This window comes from Anopheles cruzii, chromosome 2 (genome assembly GCF_943734635.1).
Source record: "Anopheles cruzii chromosome 2, idAnoCruzAS_RS32_06, whole genome shotgun sequence".
Taxonomy (NCBI): Eukaryota; Metazoa; Arthropoda; class Insecta; order Diptera; family Culicidae; genus Anopheles; species Anopheles cruzii.
The window spans coordinates 57,602,577-57,616,492 of NC_069144.1; the positions used below are offsets into that span (position 1 = coordinate 57,602,577).

The 13,916-nt window shown below is 52.7% G+C and overlaps 1 protein-coding gene across 1 annotated transcript in view; it reads left to right on the forward strand.

Annotated features, from left to right (window-relative positions):
• Window positions 1-1,069: 1,069 nt before the first annotated feature.
• The window catches only part of LOC128267073 (nuclear hormone receptor FTZ-F1-like), a 70,595-nt gene continuing 57,748 nt past the window's right edge, over window positions 1,070-13,916 (forward strand). The window contains exon 1 of the mRNA XM_053003864.1: window positions 1,070-2,408. Coding sequence (XP_052859824.1) covers window positions 1,070-2,408 — 1,339 coding nt within the window. The remainder of the gene's footprint in view (window positions 2,409-13,916) is intronic.

The window sequence follows — 13,916 nt, forward strand, 5'->3', positions numbered from 1 at the left end:
GGGTCCGGACGGTGCGGTGGTGCCAACCAATTGCATCACCGGTGCAGAAGCGGCCGGCTGGTGGTGGTTGCAACCGGCCGCGAGAGTGCCCGATGCACACATAGGCGGCGGGAGCAACCCATCCGTCGACCTTGAACTATATACTTGCGCAGTGTCGCTGGCGTTGCACGCACTGCAAGTGCGGCCCGCGCCCCAGTGCACCAGCCAGTGTCACCCCCCCTGGTAGCCCCGTGAAACCGTTCCCGGGAATTCCCGGCTCTCCGGCAGGGCAGGGTCGCACTACCTGCACACCCTGACCGTGGCCTGAATACAGTTGGCTTTCGGTCGTGTGTCTCTCGCTCGCTCGCTCTGTAAAATGTAAAATTCCCCAACTATCGACCTACATCCGACGCTTTTCCGGGAAGGTGAGCCCGAGCGGAAGAGCTGGCCAACAGCTGCTACTTGGCTGCCGTAACCGGGGCTGCGCTTCGGTGTTCGGTTGGTGGCCGAGATTTGCAACCAGAGCCATCGCGCGCGTAGCAAGGATTTGTCCCGGATGTATTGCCCCTTTGCTGGGAGGACCTGTCTCGGAACCCCCCGGTCCCCGACCATCGTGTAAGCCGAGGACAGCCCGTCCGGTTGCCCGAGCCCGAGTGTCGCGAGTGTCAGTACGGCAAGGACCTTCCGTCCAGGCTGAATACATTGTTGCTGTGTGCGCCGCTCCAGTGTGTCCTTCCCACGGCTCGGGGGGCAATTATTGGTGCAAAAGTGCATTAGCCATCGGACGCCTTCTTATCTGTCCGCTTTTTGTTTTTCCCAGCCCCAGGCCAAGTGGCCAAGTGAACAACTCAGTATGCAAACGCGGTGAAGCGTCCGCGGTGAGTTCGGTTTTGATGGAATCGGCCAAAGTCCAAAGGTTTAACATGGCCATCAAGTGAAACTACTAGAGCAGCCAAGAAGCTAAAGTTCCTTCTGCATCAGTGCGCGTGTGTGTGTGTCTGTGTGCGCGCGCGTGTGTGTGTGCAGAGCTAGAAAGAGGCAAAGCGAACAATCGAAACCAAATTTTGTAGTAACAACGTCCAACGTCGCAATGCAAGAGGAAGCCACCTCGACGGCCGGTTCGTCCTCGCCGCCCAAAGCGTCCAACATTGTGTACGCCAACGGGGCCGTGCTGAACGGAAGTAGCCTCGGCAACCTGCTGCTATCGAGCTCGCCGACCCCGCCCGGCCATAGTGTCCACTCATCGTCGTCCTCGGCGGCGTCGTCGTCGGTCACAGCCTCGACCTCCGGGACGGCTCTGCTGTACGATGTCATCGTGCAGCAGCCGCAGTCCAGCATGTCCGGCCACGGCACCCACCAGCAAACGCTGCTGCAAGGTCAGCAGACCCTCATGGCTCAGCATCAGCCACATTCCGGGCAGCTACTCGTGAGCGCTGGCCCCGAATTGGTCGGTCAAGAGTTGCAACTCCCGAACCATCAGCCGCAACATCACCAGCATCATCATGTGCATCATTCGCAACAACATCACCATCATCAGCAGCAGCAGACGCATCATCAGCACCACCATCATCATCATCACCATCAGCAGCAGCATCATCAACCGAGTTCCTCGACGAATGTGATCATGGGCGGCACGAGTCCGGGATCGGGACGGCTCATGGCGGCGAGCGGCGTGTCCGATCTGCTGCTGGGCCAGAGCCCAATCACTTCGGGCGTGGCCACGACGACGACCAGCGGCGGCGGGACGATCGCGACCCTCATCAACCTCTCGGAGGGTTCGGTGGTCGACGTCGAGGAATCGCTGCTCGGAGCCGCGGACAGTCTGCAGCTGGCCGCATCCCTAGCCGTTGATGGGGCCGTCGGTGTGGACGACGAGGTGGATGAAGCCGTCTCCCGTGCCGTGGCCGCTGCCACCGGACCCGATGGTGGTGGCGGCGGCGGCGTCGGTGGGGATACCAATGAAACGATGATGCTCTGCAGCGATCTTCAGCCGTCCTCGTCATCATCGTCGTCCGCAGCCAGTATTACGCTTCGGGAGCAACCGGCCATCCTGCCGCACGGTCTTCCGTCTTGCTCCACGTCCTCTTCATCCTCCTCTTCCTCCTCTTCCTCCTCGTCCTCATCCGCTAGCTCCTGTTCCACGGCATCGTCCACTACGGCGGTGGCCGCGCTGGCCACCTCGTCCTCGGCGATCGCCTCAGCGTGTTCCAGTCCGCCGGCCTCGTGTTCGTCGACGATCGGTAGCACCTCGCAGGGTGCTCCCTCCACCTCGACGGCCGTCGTCGGGAGCAGCGTGGGCGCCGAGTGTCCGGACGGCAGCGTCGTCATTGCTACGCTGACCACCATCGGTGACTCGGCGTCCAGTTTGTCGGACGCGATCGAGATCCAGATACCGGAAGATGCTAGCAGCTACGCGGAGGAATCCGATGGTAAGTCACAGTCACTCTTTGTGTATTTCTATTGGGAAAAGGGGTTTTCGGAGTGGCCATATTGGCCACACAACGGGTTCTTTCCTAGCGCTTCCGAGTTCGATTGCGAGCGCCACCAACGGTAGCATCAAATACGTTTCCCATGTTTTCAGTGCAAACGCCGAATAGAACCCTAAGCCATTGATATGTATGAAGTTATCCGATGTCCGGATTTAGGGCCTAATAAAAAGACCCAATCGTCGTGTAGTTTAAGTTGTTTTACTTGAATGAGTTCTCTGTCAATACGTTAGTGCGTGCGGAGCTGTCTAATTTCTTTATCTAGTTTCTACAGAATTATCTGTGCATTAAATAGTAATTCGAGAAAAGAATGTTTCCATCGATTATTCTGTTTGCCTTCGGCGCGGCTGAAGAATCGGGTGTAGAAAGTCTGGCGCGGTAAAAAAAATCGATGATCGTTTACCGTTTCTTACATCGTTTGCGCGCCTTGTCGGCGTTTAGAAATTGGATTTCGTTGCCCTCGCCCAGATTCGGGGTACATAAGCGGGCCAACAAGACACACGCCCCGCGCGAGTTGTACAACCGTGTGAAGCTCTTCAAGGAGGCACTAAAAATAAAGTACACCCGGGTTGTCCGTGGGTGATTGGAAATATCGGAAATTCCAACTCCGAGAAAGTATGGTTCTTTTTTGCCATTATAGCTAGCTCACCGGGACCAGGGACACAGAAAAGAGCGCGATGGTACGAGAATGACCATCAGAATAGAACGCTCTCCGGCAGCGACGTGGTTTGTCCGGGGTTGTAATGATTTTTTCGACCACAGCTCGGCTCGATGCCGTCGCGAGTTACACCCCGAAAGCTCCAACATCGATCCAACCGGAAAAGCGGTAGCGCTCTTTGTAAGAGAGAGAGAGAGAGAGCACGGAATAGGCAGCCTGTCGACGACGACCGTGGCCATGCCCGGACAAACCTTGCCCTACTGGCAATGGCGCCCCAAAAACCCTAACCTCAATACGAGCATTTGAACTTGACATCTCCTCGAGGCTTCGAGGAGAGGCCACACACAAGCCGTTGCTCTCCGTTTGGTCGAACTTCCTTTTTTGGGTCGCCCTTTATGGCGCACGTGTGTATGTGTGTGTGTGCGGGTAAATGGAATGCCAACACTAACACAGCGAATCTCCTGTGGCGATGACATGCGTGGAAAACAATGTTTACTGGGACCCATTTCCAACACGACGACCAGAACGAGACGGGGAGCGTGACGGAGAAAAGGAGAGAATGTGAGGAAATTTACATTTAAAGAGACTTCAGTGCACAGAGAGACTGTACATAGACTATTTATTCCCCGCCGTCATCGGCTACGTTGATGTGTGTTAGTTTCCTGCCGCTCGGAGCGCCATCTGGCGATGATTTGATTTTCCTTGGCGCCTTGTTGCTAACTCGGAAAGTAGGTCAACCGTCGGTGGGGGCCCCCAAGATGCGGTTCCTTACTTCTCGTCCCCCTTCGGCCGGTTTCACGTTGACCTAGCCGTTCGACACTGTATATACTTCCTGCCGATGGAACTGCCAGCAGCAGCAGCAGCTGACCATGGTGGAGCCGCATGGTGCCGCAGTTAATTGGGAGTGTTGGTTCGGAAAATAATTTCTGCTTTTCTGCTCTGACTGGGCCCGTGTGACCTCAGAGTTCGATCCAAATCCCCCAACAGCACGCGACGTATTGGATCCACAACTTTTCTCCTCAGGCTCTTAGCCACCAGGACAGGGGGGTCAGGACATTTTGCCGAACCGATCGAGCTCACCCTCGCAGAGGGCAGTAACTTGACCTTAACCAACAAAGCGGGCTTAGCCGCTTTTTTGCGATGGCGTCACTATCCGGGGCAAGTTCAGCGTTTCCGGTGGCCGTCGGTGATGCGCATGTCGCGTCACGGACCTGCCACAACTACCACCGTAAACGGAGGTCCGTTCGCAATGTGTGTTGCCGTAGGACACGCGCGACACGCGCAAAGGATTACTCTGGTGTGTGCCTACCTCACGGCGCGTGCCAGCCCCAAGCCCCGGGGTTGGTGGCCACCGTGTGCTGTGTCCGTTTGCTCGGCTTATCAGGCCGCTACCAGCCGCTCTACTATCGGTAGTAGGTACACAAACCCACACACAAACACACATATTGTACCTCAAATACCACAACATGCTTCTTCTATTGGGCAGAGCCGTCCCTGTCGTGCTCGGCCGGCCAACCGCGGGTGTTGCGCTGGTGTGTGTCCGCTTGTGACCTACTTACCATATCTCCTGTGCAATTTCCGTTCGCTGCCGAAAATGGACGGAGACGAGTGGGCGATCCGATCCGAGCTATCTCTCCCACACCGAAGCACGGTGGGAACTCAATTTTTTCTCACCCCGAATCGGCGTTCCGAGCACCACTTGTAATCATTCACAAATGTTTGATAGTCCTATGTGTGTTTGTGTGTGTCTGTGGGAACGGATTGATAACATTTGGTGACCTAATTGTTACTAAATTGTTTCGTGATGGAAGCGATTTTGTATTCAAATGATGGGACGAGTCCGTCTAGCGCCGTGAAGCGGAAGTAGCCCCTTCATCGACTGCTCATCGTACCAATGGGGAGCAACCTGTTGCTCGATAGATTCGCTAAGCCTTTCTTTTGTTTTAAATAAAGTAAAATATTTTAGTTGCTGGCAGCTTCTCGACAGGCATCGTTCCACGCTCTAGCGGCTCGTAATGCAAATTTCTTCGAAGGAATTCGGAATCGCCACCTCCAATAAAGCGCTCGCGCTTCTCTGTTTTGGGTTTCGCTTTCAGTTCACGAGATCCACGGAACAAGCATCGGAACCGGTTCTGCTGCTTTGGTGTTCCATTAAGAATGTAGTGCGCGCGCTCGTCTGTGTGAGGCGCTGCGTCTTCCACATTCATGCGCTGAAAACGGCCAACGGCCAACGGAAGATTACTATGATTAGCGACTTTGTCGATTCCTACACGGTGTGTGATGGTAAAAAAGGGATCCAAAATAGCCGTTCCACCCTAGACGCCGGCCAGCGGAAGTGGCCACCGCGCAAGTGGCCACCGGTTTTTGTGTGCGCGGAGCGTTGTGGACAAAAAAATCGATACAAAAGTGTTTTTGGAGGGTGCGTGTTGGACAACACACTAGTCTGTGCATGTCTAGGCTCAATTATGGCCACCTTCGTGTTGTCCGAAACGGGGCCCTCAACGTCACTGGAGCTCGTTGAATTCCATTATCACTACCCTCCGGCTCCGTGGGGTAGTGTTTGATAATTTGAATGTAATATTAATGTCCACTTGAAACCCCCACGAACGATCACGTAACGGATTTCTCGCTTCTTATTTTTGGACCATTCGAATTTTATGTTTTTTATGGAATTTCTCTCGGGTCTTGGGAGGAGTTGCCGTCGCCGGAGTGCATTAGAAGCGGGTCCACTTTGGGTCTGGTTCCACGCAACTGCCGGTGGTGAATATATTTGAATCAGACAATCATCGATCGGAGGATGCATTTGCGATTCAATGTGTGCCGTGATCGGGGCTTTATCCCGGTGGCTTTATGAGTTCATTTTTATGCTGCAACTGCAACGGCTGCCCAGACAAAATATGCACGAAGAGTGGCACGAACGGTGGCGTTCAACATTCTCAGCGCGCTGCCCGGAAACGTCCGTCCGTGTTCTGTCTTTCGTTTCGAGGGCGGCCAAGGCGGCCATCGACCGGGGCCAGCCCGTGGTGCGTGCTGTGCTGTGTTGTGGCCGTTGTTTGTTTTTGCTCAAGGTTAACCGGTGGTGGTAACTGTGTTTTGTCGTCTGCGTCTGCGGGGCCACGACTTCCTCGTACGACGGGGGGTGGTTCGGTTCATCGATTGGTCAAAATTTTACTATTTATTCGCTAAATGGCGGACGCCCCCCAGGTGACTGGCGCCGCCGCCGTCCCGAAAGGTCGGCTAACGTAAGCAAACACTGTGTCCGCTCTGTCAATGGGCTGCGTTTCGCCTTTGCTTGTGTTTAAAATTTTGTTTTGTAAACACCTTGACTTTTATTGTCACACGTCACACGTTCCGCTAGATCTACAAACCTTGTCTCTGGCGCCGCGTCCTGTGTGTGTCGATGTGAACGTGTGCGTGTGCGTCTGGCGCCGCCGTTGAAATGTAAAAATTTGAATCGAACGAGCAAAACGGTGGGATTTTGTGTCGAGCGGTGCCGCCGAAAAGAGCAGAACCAGAGAGCGAGCGAGCGAGACAGAGAAGGAAGGTGGCGCGTGCACTAAACACGGTGGGTTGATTGCTACCACCGACCGAGTAGGCCACTGCCAGCCAGCCCAGCCCGCCCGACTCACTACCCCCATACGCACATGGTCGCCCCGCAGAGAGAGGGCGCTTATTTAAGGGTAGTTTGATGAGATTGGGTCTGGTTTATAGATGCCGCCAGCGGCGACGGCGACCGACGATAGTTGTTCGGCCGCCGTAGACTACGGTCACACGGGCCAGCGGACTTTGAGGGGTGGGTTGGTGAAACATCGCTTAGATTGTTATTGTTATTGTGTTGGTCGTTGTTTGGCGGGGGTTGTTTTTTATTTGCTGTCCACGAGTGGCTAGCAGTAGTTTCGTGGCGAACGGGTGGAGGACAGGGAGGGGGGTGGGTCTGCCTTACTTTGTCTCGTGGGGTTGCGTGTGTGTGTGTGAGTACGCTTGCTGTGATTCAATTTAGCTGCCCTCTCCAGCCAGCGACCGCGGCTTTGGGGGTTGAATGCGACTGGTTCGTGTACGCGCTAAGCGGCACAGTGCGGTTAGTTTCTGGCAGAGGGCGCCCTGTGCGCGATTCGAAAGCGCAATCGAGGGGTTAAGAAAAAGGACGAGGGTCCGATTGTAAACTGGACAGACCCTTTATGTTTTGGACGGACACTTAGGTGGAAAATAACAACCAAGAGAGTTCTTCCATTTTTTCAGAAGCTTATTGGTATTAAAATGGGTAGATTAAAAAGGAAATGCAAGTCTACTTTATGGCCATATGCAACTCAACGAATCCTTACCTCAAATAGCTTCTGTTTTGGACTTTGCAACTGCACGTTACGCCCAGAATGGAAGTAGTGATCGGAAATCGGTTCGATGATCGGTTTTCCCCCACGAAAATCCTTCCACAGGGTCACAGGCTAATGTGCCGGTATCGACGGAAATGGGCACCGGACCAGCGTGATGCTGCTATCGGTGTTAGTGGGTCACCCCGTAACCGTGAACTAGAAATCGCGCCGCCTGCGGCACCGGAGCGGGGACGCATCGGTTCGGCACTTCCGCGCGCCGCAGGACACGTTTGGGACAACCCTGCCGAAGCCGGTCCTGAGTGACCTACGCTACGCTGCGTGCGTTGTGTGTGTGTGTGTGTTTGCCGTAGTATCAATCGATCAATTTTTAATGGTAATCGACTAGGCGCTATTATTGGTGAATAATTCACGGAGCGCGGTTACGTAACGGTTCGTTGGATCCTGGCCGGCAGCGCCGTGTGGCCTACATTTCAGGTGACGCTACGGATCGCTGGCTGGGTTAATGGAGCAATTTTATGTTTCATTATTGTAGACAAAAAACGATGCAGTGTTGATGCGCAATGGTATCGATTTGTTCCATAATTTGTGGCTCTATTAGCTGGTTAAAGATAAAACAAAAAAGAGGATTATGGTGTCTTCCTGTGCGTTTCTTTTATTATTTCGTTACATTTGATTGGTTTTCTATACGGACGATGGGGACGCCTGGTACCGCATAGGGCTTTTTATGTTTCTAGATCCTTTTGATGACGTATCTGTTACCGCTTTGGATGCATCATAATAGAATTACGTGTTAATCAACACATCAAGATATGTTTCGTCCACACCTCGCAAAAGGTGTAAAAATGTCCAAAATTGTAGGCCACTCGACGCGCGGCACTCACGATGACCTGGCGGGGTTCGGAAAATGAGTGTCTCACGCCCCGGTGTGATCGTGACAAGACGCCCGAAGCCACTCAACGCGCGACGGTCCCTTCGAAGGCACCCGAGGGCTTTTCCGAATTTTACCTGCCAATTGATTTCGTCCCTCGTCGTCGTCGCGGGGGGTTTCCATTTCGCTTCGACACACCGGCCGGCACGGGAACTGCAGTGAGTGGCCGGCGAAGGAGCTCACGTTTACGTCGTTTTTTCTAGAACTAGGTCATGGTTGCAGTGGCACCACCAGCGTAGTGCCTAGCTGCATATGCCTCCCCGCTAGCTGTTGTGTTCTATTTCCAACGTCCGCTCCGTCTCGCTCGCTCGCTCGGTATGGTAACGCATCCAATCGAGGAGCGAACAGCGAGTGACCCAAGCGTCAGCCGCAGTGATTGGACTACATTTTGCATGCTTGACACCGTTGCTCGACCGAATTAAGGCATATGGGAACCTGAATTTCAACGTTGCCAAAAAGCCTCAGATCACATTAAGGAACTGTTTTGGTTAAAGTACCGGGCTTCTCCATCGCTACTCCATTATGTTCATTTACTTTTTGACTTTTGTACAATCAGGTGTCCAAATGGATGTCGAGCCTTACTAGACACGATTATAAAGAAACAGCAGAGCAATGTCCAAATTGGTATACGGTACATTTTTGGCCGATAAAGTTACGCGTTGTTACGCTGCCTCTCGACACCTACGACAGGCACCCGACACATTGCATTATGCGTTTCGCTTATCGCTCTCGTTGCGGGTGATAAAAGTTACGTAAATTTGTACCGCCGCTGATAAGGCTATTTTCTGCGTCAACGCTATTGTTTTTGGTGTGCGTTTCATTCAAAATGTTTATTTAGATTAAAGTTGTTAACGATGTTTCTGTTTCGAATAGATGGCTGTGCGTAGTTAAAGAATTAATCGTGAAAGTCCTAATTTCGAGCACGCACACCCAACAAGAAGAAATGTAAATAAACACGACGTCGTCTTTGGCCGCGGCGAGCGAAAGATTCTCGAAGCTCGCCGCGGAGAGTCGCTCATTTCCCCGCTCTCTCTCTCTCTCGTGCTCCCCCAACCCCCAACGGATGACCAAACGTCGTGTGGTCGGCGGTTCGGCGGTCTTCTTCTTCGTTTTCGCTTGCCCCGCGCTGCGGCCTGCTGCGGCCCACCGCAAGTAGCGCGAGTGCGCGTCGTCGTCCTTGGCCTACTAACACGCATTCCATTCGTGTCGCACCGGGCGAGAAAAGGATCGCCCGCGAGCGCACCCGAGCGAGCGGGACACAGAGTGCAAGAGTGAGTGACGAGCGCGCGATAGAACGTGCAACTCGCGCCCGCGATGTGTTTGTGGTAGGCTCGCTCGGGGTGGCGAATGGTCGAATCGAAAAGAAAAAAAATGGTATTTACATTTCGGCAGTGCGTAGTACGATGTCCGCGATGGCGAACGCTACGCACTCTCTGCGAGTGACTAATGCTAAGGAGCGAGCGAGAGAACACAAGCGATGGACGACGAAGAGAAGAGATAACAAGAACGGAGCTGACGACGCTTACGCATTTTCTTGTCGCGGTTCCAATTCCGAAACGGACGCCGCCGAGTGTCTCGGCCGAACCGGTTCCACAGTTTCTTCCCATGTTGTTTTTGGTTGCCGTCTTAATCGTTTGCACAGCACAGCAGCAGCGCGCGAGAATGTTTGTTGTGTTGTACTTCAAGAAGATGGGTTTAATGAAGCGCGCAGAGTCGTGTCCGGTGGCGATCGCGGGCGGGAGTGCGTAACGATCGGTGTGGCGAAAGGCCACACCACGACCACCATCACCACCGTACGATCGCACGCAGAGTTCCTTTTCTTGAAGCATGTGTTTTTATGCCCCGTAGCTCGTTTAGGATGCATGCTCTCTGCGCGCAAATGTCAGACGTTTTTTCTTGCTGCTGCTTTTAAAGTCTGTCATTTCACTTTCATGCAGTGGATGCGAGCCGCCGCCAGTGTGCGCGCCACTTGTACGGTCGGCCGTGCCTTGTTTTTTTTTCTTCCTTCTACACACACACACAGGGTGGACCACCGTTAAAGAAAGCGAAAGTGGCGCACAATTGCGCTGCGCCGCGCGAGACTCGGCGGCAGAAAAACAAGAATCAATCTGCTCTCCTTTCGGTCGGTGTCGGGTCGTTCGGCAGATGGAGTTTTGTTTGATTTATTCTACCCTGTTTTAACCGTTGCTGCTGCTGTGCGGCGCGAATTGGTCGCGAGAGGCGAGAATGAGTTCGCCGGTTTCGTTGCTGACGCCGAGACACACCCTAATGATTGTGGGTTTTGTCAACTAGAACTCAACTTTGTTGCTAGCAACAAAACGTAGTATTCATCAACATTAAATCCACACGGACAATGCCCACCATCGTTAAGCTGCACGATGAGAATGGAAGTTTTTGTATCATTTTCCTTCCCATTGGCTCATCGAACAGCGTAAACAAATCACAGCTACGCACAGTCTACTACGTCTACGGTGACACTTTTACGAGCCCGCCGCTCATAATTAAGATGAACCCTGTCTCTGGGTGGAGATCTCGGGGTTTTTTCCAGTATCCGTGTGCATCTCAACTGCAACGCCTACTGTGTGTCGTGTTATCGGGGTGTGAGTGAAGGTTTCTACTATCATTTTGTTGCAATTTTCTTTGCCTCCAACGCTCCGCTTGACTGCCTGTGGTGCGCTAGGTGTCCTATTTGAATGCTGGCACGAATTCAGATATTCAGAACAGTCCGCTCTGTGTCACCTCTAATGAATGCGTTCGTGCAGCCGAATAAGCTGTCACGCACGCTACAATTCATTATCCGCTCCATGGCATCCATTTCACGCTCGAAAAGCACACGTGTTACGAAACACGATAAATTAAGTATTACAAAATTGGTGACCAATTCGAGTAAAATATTCAGGGAAAGGGCACCTATTTCCTAACTCTCCCTCGCCCTAATGGCCAGACCCCAGGTTTCAGGTTTCAGGCTCGGGAAAGAGTTTGGTTTTGTGAGCCTCCTGCCGCTCCGTCTGTCGATAACGGTTTTGGCTTTGGCCGTTACTGCTGTGCGTGTGAGGCCCACGTGAGCGTGACGCGTGATCCGGGCCGCGGCTTCGATCTTCGCGCTAAACATTGACACCAAAACCCACTGACCCTGACAGACTTTCGTTAGCTCCCTGTAGCGCCGCCGCCGAGCAACGTAACCGAGTGACGTCCGCCGTGAGCGTTACGATGCGTTACGAAGCGTTAGCAAGAAGTCGCGAGATAGTAGCGAGAATAGTGAAACTTTTATCTCATCCTTCGGCTTGTTTGGCCTCCCAAAACAGCGTTCCCACCCGACATTGAACGTTGCGTTTATCTGTCCAGTTAAACTCTCAGATAAGTCTTAACTCTTTTTGATTAGATTTTCATGCGTACTAATGTTGGCAATAGTTTAGAGGTTTCGAGGTCTAAAAGATGAGTCGCTGCACAATGGGCGCGTACCGCAATTGTAGCGTCTTTTTCCCACATTATCCAGCAGGCCCGATGCTGACCAGTGCCACCAATAAAGTGAACTCGAATGTTCCTGAAGTGCAACAGCAAAAGTGAGCAACGCAGCATGTAAGGCCCACAAAAGGCACCAGAGCAAAAAAGCAACGGCAGACTCCAACTGTGCGACACGAACCGAACGGACGTGGTGCGGTATGGTGCGGTGTGGTACGGTGCGGCGGCCATTAAATGCATTTTATTTACCGTCTGACCATGACATAAATTACATTGTTTTTGCTCACTCTTTGGCCGCGCTCTCCACCACCACCAGAGCCGCGCGCGCGACGAGGGTGTTGCTAATGTTGCGCCGCCATTACAACTACAACTAGTAGTGGTGCCTACTGTGGTGCCGTGGCTTAAAAGAGTTTCGCTTTTCGGGGCTTATACATTTTGCGACATTTTCGCTCCAAAGTTTCCCAGGCAAGCCCTGTGGCTCGGTACCGACTTTGTTTTCTTAGTAAGAATAAATTCGTCATTACCGCGCGTCGTCTACTATCAAGAATTGCCTTTTAGGTCAGCGCTCAGTTTGTTAATTGTTTCGTAGATCGAATTAAGGCACCTCCCGACCAGAGTCACCGTGTTGCAGTGAACGCATTTTGGCGAGCTTGTGGATGATCTACGAAGATCGTCCATTAGCTGTTGTTAAGTGGAGATTGCCTGCACCGTTTGTCTACCATCTTTTTCGTGCCGCAATTACCCTTCACCGATCGATTTGCTCAATCCAACGCCGTTGGGTGTCCAATTATAATAAATTGTGATGAATCGCCGAACGGCTGCGAATTTTTAGGGGCATTGAAATGCAAACCGACTTCTCCGAAATATGGTTGTCGTGGGTATTTTTCATTCACAACGTGGACTCATCTCAGCACAATCGGATTCATCGTCGATTGGTCGGACACACTCCACTCCAGTTGGCTGCAGTTGTGTGCGATGACCAATCGGGATGTGGGATTTTCCTCGAACCCTTTGGGCGAGGTCGATCCAACGTACCCCCGGTACCGATATCCGGTTCAGAAGTGGCAGCGAAGTAGCGCCATGGTTTGGGCAATTGGGCTGCGCCTTGAACTAAATTCATCGGATCTAGAACGGAGCTCCCAGATTCCCCGAATTGAAGCACTTCCAAGCGGCTGCGAGGCGACATTTCTCTCGGACTCGGGAACTAACTGCTCCGACCCACATACCGAAAGCCTACTTTAGGGAGCATAAAAGCTGTTGGTCCACATTCTTCACAATTCCTTCGCGGTGAGAAAATAGAACACCGAAATAGGTATTCCGGTGCGCCGCAATACCTAACCATTCCGAGGGAAGGTACTTAACATGAATTACCACCACCGACGGGTAGGAATAAAAAATAAGGGAATCAATTATCGGTTTGGCCACGCGTGCGGATTGCGATAAGGAACGTGTTTCGGATTCGTTTTTCGTTTCTTTTTTTCGTTATGGTGAGAGCCCAAATTTTGAAGGCTCTTCTCGCGCAGTGTTCCGTCGGTCTCCGTCTCGCGCATCCTTTCACTCACTCGCCGCCAAGCGTCATCTCACGGGGTGTTGGAGCGAAAGTGAAAACGGTGTCACTGCCAACAGGTTAGTAGGCCACACGACCACCCGGCGGGCCGACTCACCCGCGGCTCGACCGTTTCGACACACAGTGGGAGTTCCGAAAAACATGTTCAATGCCAACGACGATACCGGAGCCGGATCGGTTTCCGAGGTGCTATCGTCACACACCGCGCACCGCATTGGAGTTTCGGGATGTTTCTCCGGTCGTCTTTTGGTTCAATATTTGTCCAATCTGTTAACTAAAGTCTACTTGTCTACTTTCGGTGTCAAGTTTATGCTTTGGTTTGGTGTGTCCTTCGTGTCATTGAAATAAAGCCTCACTGAGCATAGTGATGCAATTAATCGACTTTCGATGACTTTCTATGATTTAATCGATCGGGTAGCCATCAGCCCATCAAAGGTGTGATGATGGTGGTGTTGGTTTGTGGCCCGCCGCCACTGGCGCCACGTAATCGAGAGATATTTGGTCA